This window comes from Apus apus, chromosome 13 (genome assembly GCF_020740795.1).
Source record: "Apus apus isolate bApuApu2 chromosome 13, bApuApu2.pri.cur, whole genome shotgun sequence".
NCBI lineage: Eukaryota > Metazoa > Chordata > Aves > Apodiformes > Apodidae > Apus > Apus apus.
The window spans coordinates 8,625,562-8,637,862 of NC_067294.1; the positions used below are offsets into that span (position 1 = coordinate 8,625,562).

The 12,301-nt window shown below is 43.8% G+C and overlaps 1 protein-coding gene across 1 annotated transcript; it reads right to left on the bottom strand.

The window, feature by feature from the left end:
- Positions 1-1,547: 1,547 nt before the first annotated feature.
- Positions 1,548-12,086, bottom strand: LOC127390065 (ovoinhibitor-like). The gene is made up of 16 exons (XM_051631221.1): positions 11,970-12,086; positions 11,204-11,223; positions 10,246-10,382; positions 10,057-10,117; positions 9,419-9,552; positions 8,906-8,966; positions 7,763-7,899; positions 7,296-7,356; positions 6,444-6,580; positions 5,932-5,992; positions 4,639-4,772; positions 4,501-4,561; positions 3,136-3,272; positions 2,695-2,755; positions 2,222-2,334; positions 1,548-1,735 (listed from the first exon to the last, which is right to left on the bottom strand). Exons 1-16 carry the CDS (start codon positions 12,022-12,024, stop codon positions 1,690-1,692), a joined length of 1,416 nt encoding a protein of 471 aa, XP_051487181.1. The 5' UTR covers positions 12,025-12,086; the 3' UTR covers positions 1,548-1,689.
- Positions 12,087-12,301: the final 215 nt, after the last annotated feature.

A 12,301-nucleotide genomic window follows, 5' to 3' on the forward strand; every position in this document is an offset into this window, starting at 1 on the left:
TTGGCATGGCTGTGCCCAGCTAATGCCATTCAGGTGGATCTTGACAGCTTTGCTGCAATGGCTTGTGAAAGCCCCTGATCAGAGCTAGGGCCAACTGAAGGTCTGCCAAAGCCCACAAAATAAATAATCAGGTTTTATCCCTGAGGATAACCAAGTAGCACTTAAGACTAAAACAGCATGTTCTGCGAAAACACCTTAACAGAAAATGGCAAAAAGGTTATATAAACCAACGGAACATTTACATTAGGACACAGGCCCAAGAAAAGTACAATAAGCCATTGTTAGTTACAAATCATCTTGAAAAGTACATGCCAGCCACAAGCTCTAATAACACGGAGGTACGATGGCCTCATTCCCTGGTACAATACCCACAGTATCTCCAAGTCAGGAACATGTGCATGCAGCCTATTCATCCAGCTCGACAATTCAAAGAGTGACTTTCCAAACTGATCCAAATAATTGTGTTGTTCTCTGGTAAACTACAATAGGACATTGAATCAGGGAAGCAGTAGCTGTAGTCCAGAAGAAACCCTTTAATCCTGAAATGTTGACCTTGCAATAGCTTTGGTGACCTCGTGTGGAGCTAGTGATAGTGGCTGGACCTATGCTGCCAACAGATGAAGGCCAGTCCCCAGGTCTCCCTACCTCCCTGCCATCCATATGGACATCAAAGTGACAGCAATTGTATCACCAGGTCCTGAGCTCCTTGGCCACAAAAAAGTAGGCAAAACATTATTGTGAGGCAGAACTGCTTTCCTATGACTTGTTATATATTCAGTTAAAAATGGTCATAAGTGAACCTCTGTCCCTTTCATTCCTGAGTGGCTTTAGATTAGTGAGGGCTGTACTGGGGCTGTCTCCAACCCCAGGGGAGATACTGCCCACCAGGCTCAGAGATATTGTTACATTAATAAATAAGATACTTCATTAGTAGACACTTCTGCTGGTTTTGACCCCAAAGGGAGCTTGAGACTCCCCTCCTGTAAATTATATTCTGTAACAGCACATGGCACTGATATCAATTCAGTGGAGACAGGCTGGGATCACCACTCCTGACAGCACCTGCTGCCTGCCTCTTTTACAGTTCAGGCTGCACAGGGCAGTGGGACCCAGGACAGGGTCACCTCTCCAGTAGGCAGCAAATTTCCCTTTCTAGCTCACAGCAAGAAAGTGCTCTTCTTGAGACCAAACCAACACCCACATCCTAGACATCCACACTATACTATGCAGGTGGACCATGTCCTTGAGGTGAATTTTTCCTTGTGCTGACTATAAAGACAGAGTCCATGATCAGGTCATCCAGAGATATTAATGGTTAGATGAGACTAATGCTGACAAGGAGACTCTGAGAAGAAAACAGATTGGGAGCTCCAAAGGGAGGCGAGGCCCTCATCAGAGCAGGGATGGCACTGATAACCAGCAGGAAAAGATTTACCCACATTGTTTGGAAGAGCAGAACATCACCAGAAGAATACACATGCACCACTAGGAAGTACCATGTCAGGGAGAAGGGGCAAAAGGGATGAGACATGACCCCAGGACAGATAAACATTGCCAAGTGAGTTTATTGAACAAGTGTTTCAGGAGCTAAGGAAATGAGACAAAGTGAAGTGAAGCTGCTGGAGAAGATCAGCCTCTGGAAAGTCATGTGCAGAGTATCTTGTCTTCCTGGGCTAGACTCCAGCACACTTAACACTCAGCCATACTCATAAGGTTGAGAGTCCTAGCACTTGACCTGGTAAGAAAAGGAGAAAGAACGATTAAACACAGAGCATATTCAGTGCTGAAGACCTGTTCCTCACTTCACCAGCCTAAGTGTCGGCTCAGTATTGACTGGAGATACAGAACAGTCTCAAAAGCCAAAAATACTCCCTCTAGTTATTACCACTGAAGGAAAGATAGAAGGTTTCACACATTCGATGCAACTCAGTTAGTTTGGTGAAGTACTCTCCACATGCCCTGACGAGCTTGTGGGACAGATTATGTGCTAGTGAAAATAAGTAAAATATCTTTGAAGCTAACAAACAGAAGGCTACATACAAGATCACAGAAATGGGCCCTTGGCATTTATTCTTAAAATGCAAAAAATAATCTCCTTACACAAGCCATAGTGCCCCAGAAATGTCCAGTATAAGCCCATAAGCAGTTAGTCAAAAACACGTTATGAACTGTAGTAGGTACAGATTGATCATGAAAAGAAGGAGTTTGCTCTTGTACGTACAGGTAGGCATTGCAGAAAAGACACTTGTTGCCGTATGTTGTGCCATCGGAGCCGCAGTGGGGCATGTACTCCATGGTGCAAATGGGGGAGATGTCCTGCCCCTTGCAGTACTCCTGCATGTGGAAGACAGACATGAGACACTCCACCCAAGAGCAAAACATGGTTCCCCAAGCACAAGGAATGATAACCCACTGAGAAACGAAACTTCTATATCATCATAATAACAAACTCAACGTTTCTCCCAGTGGCAGATTTCTCATACTATTTCTGCCCACTGCCACATCTTTCCCTGCACAGTTACGGAGCAATGGGAGGGATATCGGCTGTTTTATGACCAGTGTCAAATTCCCAAGGGATCTCCCCTGGTCTGCACACCACCACTCCCCAAGTTTGTAACCTAGAGGAGAGGACAGTCCCCCACAAGTGTAACAGGCTCTGGACCTTGCTTTTTGTTCCCATTCTCTCCCACTCACTCTTGTAACATCCTCTTCACAGCGTCCATTCTTTCTTTTGCCAAGATCAGTCCGATGTTCACTGGAGGAAGAAGAGCATCATTAGCAACAACCTTCCTCGCTACAACTGAAGTGTGAGAACATCACCTCAGTCCCACCTAGTGCACAGGAGATTTTCAGATGAATTAGTGTAACCCTGCCTGCACAGCACTAGCCTGAAGGTGCCCTTATGGACCAGGCACATGTCTTTTGGAATAACCCTATTCCCAGTTGAGGCACCCCCCTTCGTGAAGCCCTGGGATCAAACACAGATATCAAACACCAACCAGAACAACAGGAGGAGACAGACAGGACCCACCCAGCACCAGGTTTTGGAGACAGCCTTTGCACATTACTTGGCACTCAAAGATGGATCCAACCCCCGCCACTGAGAATTCCCCAGGGAGAAGGACAAGTACTCACAGGTTGTGGGCACACAGTGTGCACTCGCTGGCATAAGTGACACCATCAGTACCGCAGACGGGATCGTAGATCATGGTGCAGGCCATCAGCTGCTTGCCATCCTTCGTTGAGGTGGTTGGGTACTGGCTGCAGTTGAGCTGGGGAAAAAGATGGCAAAAGCTCCAGCAAAAGCTCTGCTCTGTGCAAGGGCTCCCAGACACAACCCCCCTGCTTATGGCTCTGTCTTTTAGGATCTGCCACAGAATGAATTATAGCTATAGATTAACTCATTCTTCCTGGAATACTAGCAATTTCTTTTCATAGCCTTATGACTGAATCAAGGCTTGGAGGTAGACATCAGTCAACTTAGCTTCATATTTGTCATGATGCCCCTACACCTTGCTGAACCTACCAGGATATTATGCAGCTCAAAATTATCTGCAAGTCAAAATGGATTGATTGATGCACTTCCTGTGAGACAGATAAGTGACCAAGGGGTTTTCCACAGCCCACAAGAATGGAGGGGACACATGCTGACAGGTCTTTTGTTGCAAAAGGATGGCTCTGAGTGTTGAAATCTGCCAGCAGGACTGACAGCAGTTGGAGCTGATTTACACCAGTTGAAGAATGGGCCTTGTGTTTTAGCACTCCCAGTTCCTCCAGAGTGGGGCTCTTCCTCCCTGATTTATGTATCTCACCCAGCCAGAACACAGAGCGTTCTCAGGAAACAAAGGAATGACATTTCATAGTTTGTTTGTATAGAAGTGAAATATCTGACTCGGGATGTTGACTCTTTCAAACACATGCTAATGAATGGCTTTGTTCTTCTATTCCCCAATGAGTGTAAATACTTTAGAGCTGGCGAAATATAGTTAAACTGGTATTTTTACAAGATTCATTGTTAGTATACATTAAATAACGCATTAAAAAAATATATTAAAAAGGGGGTTAAATCCCCTGTTACATTAGGTATCAGCATTCAAAAGCACAGGCAATTTTATAATCTTTGCAGAACATCCTTTTGTAAAATGCAAGCACCTGGGTGCTCTGCATCCCCTTCCCATACTGCCAAAACAGGCTGCTAATTTCCTGTGGCAGCTCTGATAGACTGCTGTGGGAAAGAGAGATCTTCTTGTGAGGCCTTAAATGATTTATGCTGCTACCTGTCTCATAACTCATTCCTCACCTATCCTCTTTCTTTCCCTGACTACATGCAGGAAGTGCACAATGTTCCTGCTGCCAGGAGGGTGATGTTCACCCACAAAAGGAAGGGCAGCACAAGCTGTGACCCCCAATGGAGGCCACAGCACCCAAACCAACCAGTGTTTATCCAAGTTCTGCAATCAGCACCAGCTCAAGCTCTTATTTTTCTCAGATGTCACTTACTTGTTGAGCTTCCTCTATGCACTTTCCATCATGCTTCTTGGAAACATCTGTTCCAGATTTACTGGAAAAGAAAGCAGAGTTAAAAATGCTCAACAAGTAACTCTGCTGAGCTCTCAGGAGGTGACCTCCAGGGCTTACATGTTATGGGCACAGAGAGCACAGTCATTGCTGTAGGTGACACCATCTGTCCCACAGATCTCACGCAGGATGAAGGGGCAGGCTATGAGTTCTTCCCCAGTTTCAGTTTTGCTCACGTATGCACTGCACTCAACCTGGGGAGATAAAATAACAATGCTGGGTCAGCTGCTAGGACATGAAAGAGTACCTCATCTGCAGTCTGATCACACAGATCCTTCAATTTTTAAAGGCTTCTGCTAGAGGAAAATCAAAGTATTTTTAAGTTTAGTCTTCCAGTGAGATGATTTAAGTAATTGTAGTTGGGTTTGGCAATGCCTGCTACCAAAGGGAAGAAAGGAACAACTGGCCAAAAAGATTATTTTCCTAGAGTAGTACATATGCAGGTTTTTTAAAATAAGCATTTAACCTGAGGAATCCGATTTAAAGTGTTTTCTATTAAGACCAGCTTGACATAGTTAACTAAAGGCAAGATTTTGTTTCAGCTTTTTCAAAAGAGCAGCAAGAACTGTTTCACCAGCTCTTTTTGCAAAAATATTAAGTATATATTAAATCTAACAGCTTAAATATTTGAGGAGAAAGAGACAAACAAATATTGAAAGTCAATCTACACTAGCTAAGCATCACTGCCACTTCACTGTCATTTTGCATAGTTTCCTCAATGCAGCATCTCTTATTACCCACATTTCCCACATGGTCTAAGAGCAAACTAAAGCAAAGAGAGCACTTTAATAATGCATTGTTAGTATAGAAAATATATTGCAGTCCCTTGACATGCATGAAATTATTTTTGGTGCTTTAGAGCTGCTCTACATAAGCAGAATAAGTGTTTTGAGATATTATCAGCACATATTGTCACTGCACAGGATAATAAAGCTATTTCTGTATGCATTTCTGAGAGCAGATTTTTCCAGGCTGACCAGAGCATGAGCATTTTTTAACCTGCCTGTCTAGTGGAATAGAAATCCTAGCACTGAATCAATAAATGGACATCTAACATGGCCTTCTATCTTCCTCTCCTCCTGTGTTAAAATTGGCTGCCTCTGATGATTTCTGTTCAGAGATCTGCAGTACTGGGACATTTTGTTTCTGAAGTCCTGGCCTGTTCCCATTCTCTTTTGCCTACATGTACAGCACTTTGGCAGCTAGGGAGAACAGCAGCACCAGCAGGAATACCAGGCATCACCCCTCTGTGGATCCAGAAACACAGCACGTGCCCTGAGCCCAGCCAGGGTCTTCCTGGAGACTGGAGGAAGAGTAAGAGATGGCTTTTCTTTTATAACCAGTTACACTTACAGGAGCACTTTCCTTCTTGCATCTTCCCTCATGGCTTTTCTTCACATGAGTCCCAAGTGCCCTGAAAGGAGAGGCTGGTGTTAGCGTGGCCACCAACAAAGTCCTGTGACACCCAGGGGCCACAAAGCAAACCAAACTCAGAGTAAATACACGTGATAAAGGAGGCAACTGATTGCCTAGTGAACCAGATTCTCCCAGTCACTAGCAAGAATAATCCTAAGTGGTAACAGACTTATCAGGTCTCCTCTCAGTGTGCTGCACAGCAGCCACATCCACTCTTTCCTCTACCCACATCCCACAGCTCTCAGTGTGCTCAGACTGAGGTTTGGCTTTCCCACAGCTCCCCAAGCACAAAGCAGGCACCTAGGAACAAAACCCAGGTGTCAGGGCTTCAGGAGGTTGAAAGAAAAAGAGAAAGACAGATATAGATACATTGGTATTGAAAGAAAAGCCATTTGGAGCACTAACCATGGCTAGTCACCCCAAGAGAGAGTCCTCTGTACAGCACTTACACATTATGGGCACAGATGCCACATTCGTTGTCATAAGTAAATCCATCTGTGCCACAGACTGGGAGTAGGATCCTTGGGCAGCGTACCTGGGGTTTACCACCTTTAAATGTTCTTGAGGGGTATTGGCTGCAATCAATCTACAAAAAGCAGGAGTGTCAAACCTGGGGAAGTCCTTGTTCTCCAAGAAACACCCCAAAGTAACCTCTTGCCATGTTTTTGATGCTGGGATGCTGAGAGAACACTAGTGCTACACTTCAGTGTTCCCAAAACCAGGCTGGGTTAATTCTGCATGAATCCTCTGAGGTACAGAGGGAACTGCAGAGCTCTGCATGGCTTGTGAGATACCAGATTACTAAGGCAAGTAACTCAGTCAATCCTAAATGGAAGATATGCCAGAATCTATTCTGCAGAATAGATATAAACAGAACACCAAAACAGTGATGGAATTTAGACTCTGCCAACAATACATTTGAAGAGCAGCCTCAAGGGAAGATCTAAGCCCAAACTGACCAACTTCCACATTTATGTGTTGACATCTTCTAGACACCAGCTCTGGGAGTTGTTTGCTGATACACTCAGATCGAAACTTGGTGTGCTCCTTATACCAGACTATATCCCCACCCCAAAGATGATAGGTTTGACTTCCTAATGAAAACTGTGCCCAGCTCCCATGCAGCCCATCTGCCAGGGCTGTGTGGGCAAGGAGGGCCCAGAGGGCACCGGTCTCAAGACAGATGGGATTTGTAGGCATCCTCAGCACAAGGTGCTGACGACTTAGAGCAGAGGTAGCCTCAGGAAACATTTCAGTTGATACAGCAAAGAGAATAAAAATGCTTTAAATTGAATACTTACCTCTGAAGACTCTACTCTGCAATTTCCACTATGCTTTACACTAACATGGGTCCTGTGTTCTCTGGAAGAGGAAACAATTAAGTTGAGGAACTAAATGCATACCCTCTTGGTCAGTCATATGCAAAATGAAGCAAACTGTGGCCTCAGACTCTGTATCAGAATAGCTACGTTATATTACTCATTAACAATCACACCACATCTTTTCAAAACATGCAATTTAAAGCAACATTCTGAATTATGCAGTCACTGCCCAGCCCACAGACTAAGGACCTGGCATCTGACTCTTCAAGGTTTCCCCTCATGAGCACAAAAATTATATCAGAAGGAAACTCGAGGTAAATTCAAAACAAATGCAGTCTTTAAGAGACTTGAAGAAACAGGCACAAGCAGAAATGCAGGAGGAAGGTTCTCAGGGCTGCAAAGCATTGCTGGCTACTGAGGAGGAGTGCTCTACCTGGGGCACTTACCCATTGTGGGCACAGATCCCACATTCATTATCATACGTAATGCCATCTGTGCCGCAAACTGGACTCCGGATCCTTGGACAGGCTACTAACACTTTACCATCTTCAGTGACTACTGACGGGTACTGACTGCAGTCAACCTGTCAAAATAAGGAGAATAAGCTCTGGTAGAGCACTTGCTATGCAAGAAAAGTTGATGCCCAGACTTTTCATTCTATATCCCAACCTCCACTGTTTCTGTAACAGGACAAAGCCCTGATACAATGAAGTTAAATCTTCAAATGAGAAACTAGCTTTCTGAATATTATCCTAACTCTCTAGGAATCAAGAAAAAGGACTATCCTGGAGAAGACATCCTTCAGACAGAAGAACATGTACAAAATCCAGGACACATTCTCATAAAAAAAAAATTAATTTAGTGGGAAACATTTTTCACCAGCTGGAAATCTAATTCTGTTTTGGTTTGTTTTGGTTTTCTCCCCAGTTCTCCGGCTCTGTGATTACTCATTACATTTGATTCCTCCTAATTAAGCACAGTGTTTGAAAGGACAGAGAAAAAAAGTTATCACAGTTTGAGTGTAGGCTTTCTAGATCCCAGAATTTTCATGCTGAAATATAGAAGCTTCTTTTCCTGAGGCACCAGACGATTGGCACTGTACAAATAAGCAATACACTGTACTCCAGAAATGTCTGTGCTTAGTGGTCTTATGAGTCTCACTATGTCTGTGAAAGCAACCAGCACGGGAGTTCTGAATGCAAAAGGTGGAAATACTTGTGCTCTGCAGACAGAAAACTGCCAACCTGCACAGCACGTTGGCAAGTGAAATCTTTTTCCCTGGGCACAAATGCCAGGTTAGTACATAAGGAAGCAAGTTCTGCAGCACTGGCTCACTGCAGTTTCTCACTTTATATCCATCTCCTTTCTCCTTCCTTGCTTGGGTGGGGTTTGCATGGGGTGGCCCTCTGTCTAGAGCAGGGAAGGTGCAAAATGCACCCTTGCTGTTCAGAAAGACAAATCATGGACTGGAACCCTTGTAAGCCTTGTCATATTTCTCTCTTGCATTTCCCTGAGGAAATTCATTGAGTTCTCAGGATTCCTTTATTAACAACCCTAAGAAATGGATTTTTTACTTCTATTGCACTTACACTGCCATACTCGTGTTTGCATTCTCCATCATGTATTTTGGTAATGTTGGTGTCATGTTCTCTGAAAGAAGGAAAGAAATGCTTTGGTTAGGAAGCCTTGAGAATAACTTTTCCCATTACACTCTAGACACCAGGACAAGCAAGCAAGGTCCCTCCTGCCTTGTGAGACACTGCAACTGCTTGGTTTGTCTGAATGCACCATGCAGATGGTAACAGCAAATGCACAGTTACCATGCGACAAGGAAATACTAAGTGTTAGGAGTAATTAGGTGTTACGAGTAACACTTTGATCTGTTCAAGGCCCTGCTCTGGGCTGTCCTCTGGTTCTTTTGTGATTCGCCTCATGAGCACAGACAAAACATGAGGAAGAAAACTCAGGAATTATAAGCAGTCGTCTCCAAAGAGGCCTACTGAGAGACTTGCCTTAAGACAGACCAGAGTTTTACAGAAGTGTTTCTGAGAGCCTTAACAACTGCTAATTATCCAGAAGGATGTTCTATGCACAAGACTTACGCATTATAGGCACACAACCCACATTCATTTCCGTAAGTTTGGCTGTCTGAGCCACAGACTGGTGCCAGGATCCTTGGGCATGCTATCAGGACATGACCATCTAGTTCTGCTCTTTGGTACTTACTGCAATCAATCTATAAAAATAGCAGGAATAGATTAAAAAAAAAAAACAAAACACATTTTCAATATAAAGATATAACACCACTTCGTGGTCTGCTTACTCTGTCTTAGCCTTTAGGGACAAAACCAGCATCAAACTAATTCTACTACCAAAAGTGAAAGTTAGCGTGTCCTCTCTCCTGCTGAAAAAAAGTGCCATAGCAAGGAGGACTGTGATTTGGACTTTGTGAGGTCCTTCACAAGATCCTTTTGGAGCTATCCAGGTGGTGAGACCCAACCTTCAGCCAACACAACATTTTAATTTATTATTAATTAGAGAGGCTAGAAGTCTAAATTAGAAAAGCACAGAGACATGGTGCCAGACAGCCCATAGAAATCCTCTCAGCTTTGTTCACCATCAGATTTTAATTCCCTCTGGACTGTGCAGACCAGCTGTGCACATTGTGATTTCCCCTTGTATGGTGTTTGGACTGATCCCTTTTACAGTCAGCTAAAGTCTTCCATGGACTTTGTCTTACCACAATAGATTTTGGCTCGCATTTTCCATCATGTGCCTTCTTCACATTGGTCCCATATTCACTAGAAGAAAACAGGCCTGTGTCATGGGTTGCTGAGAGCATCATCTACCCAGTCCATCTCTGGAGGATGGAGCTGCCACCCTTGCCTCAAGTCCCTGCAGTGTCTGCTGGGTTTCCAGCAATACTCACCTGTTGTGAAAGCAGATCCCACATTCGTTGCTGTACGTGTTGCCATCAGTGCCACAGACTGGACTCCGGTCCCTTGGGCAAGATACCAGGACTGTCCCATCCTTGGTGACATCACTGGAATACTGGTTGCAATCAACCTGCAAAAGCAGCACGGAATCAGCCCCAACATTGGCTCCCACACAGAAGAAAAGCTCCATGCAGCCTCCCACTGCAGCCACATTGCCTGCAGTTCCTGTCAGGAGGAAAATTAGTGTTATTATTTTGAATCTGCTCAGACAGTCAGGAGGAGTGAGCCTTCCCTACAGAAGTTTCTGATCATGCTTTCCTGCCAGGGTCCAAGGGAGGCAGGACATGGAGGCAGGATTACTGTGGGTAAGACTGTGTCTAATGAAGACAGCAGGTAATTGGGAGCCCAGCTGTAGAGCAGAGCCCCTCAGCTCACAGACCGAGCGTGCTGCAGTCTCTGGGGAGTTACTGGAGTCTCATAACTGCGTGGGAAGAATCTGCAGACAAATCCATCATGCAGACCCTGCTGTTCTCCTCTCTGTGATGGAGCTATAGAAAACCTATGCAAGGAACATAGTTCTGCAGGTCTTATTGTATAGAAAAAACTATCAGTATCACAGTCATTGATGTTTTCCAAGCCTATCATCTTAAGATAGTATTTCTCATGAGAAGGTCAACTACTGTCTTTGGCTTGAAGTAACAAAAGTATGCGTAAGAGTTAATACGAGTGTTTAATTACTTCTTGCTTTGTTCATTTCATTTCATGAACTGAAAAGATTGTGAAAAGTGGGAGATGTTTTACTTTCCCACAAAATCAGCAATAATAATCACTCATGCACTGGCAAATATTATTTGAACAGCCAAGCTTTCATTAGACTTAATCCACTTGCTCATCAGGTAATCACATACTGTTCCTACTTTACCAGAAACCTGGAATAGATCTGTAACTCACCTCAACTCCAAAGGCAGTACCTAGAAGAAAAAAAAATTTGAGAAAAAAAAATCAAGTTATTGATAATACTGAGAAGATGTGTAAGTTATTTCATTATAATGTTCAGTTACTATTGTTGACTAGTTTGGCTTAAGAAAATACGGAATTTTACGTTATGCCAGTAAATGGCCATAGGATGTATTAAAAGTTACTACATTTCATTACACTTCTGAGGGTAGATAAAACAGGGGAGAACACATAGTAACCCATCCATAATAAGGGATGGATTTCCATTCAATACTCTTGGACTTTGACGATTTGATATTTGACTTCCAAAACATTTGGACTTGTGTGCTTAAAATGATGGTTTACCACTAGCACTGTCCATCTCCAAACATATCCTCAATTACCAGCAACAGCACAGTACAGGGCAATCCTAGAAGTTAAAATTTGCATTTATATTGAATAATGATGGGTAGTGGACATGGATAATGACATAATTTTTATGTCCTTATACCCAGCACTCCCATGTGCAAGTCCCTGCACTGTGACTGCTCCCTCAGCAATTTGCTGCTACAAACCAAGAAGATGAAAGGAGTTGCCTGTACGAAATTTGCTGAAACCTGTCTTGAATTCTGATTTTTTTTGTTACACGCTCTCAGGAAGACTATTTCTTGATGGAATGAGGCTCTCCTCCACGTTACAAGACCAAAATACTTCTACTGAAACGAAAACTCAGCTCTGATACAGCTAGATCAATCTCGCTGACATCTCAGGAAATACTCACCCAAGTAGCAGCAAAGGGCTAGAGCTGCCTTCACAAAGACCCCCGTTATCTTCATGGCAGACAGAGACACCACCCCAGTGCAGCCTGCTAGCTCTCTGTGCAGGAGAGGAAGAGTGCAGGTAGGAGCAGGAATATATAGCACACCACAGTATTGAGTGATCCCACCTTATTAGGTAATGCTCCAAGTCTGTCATCAGCACTCAAAGCCAAAAAAATTATTTACCCAGCCCTAGATTTGTAGCTAATGATTGACATAGGTGTGTATGCCAGGAAGGGACTTTTTTGTGAGTGGGAAGCATGCCAGGACCCCTCTCCTCCCAGATGGATCTGCC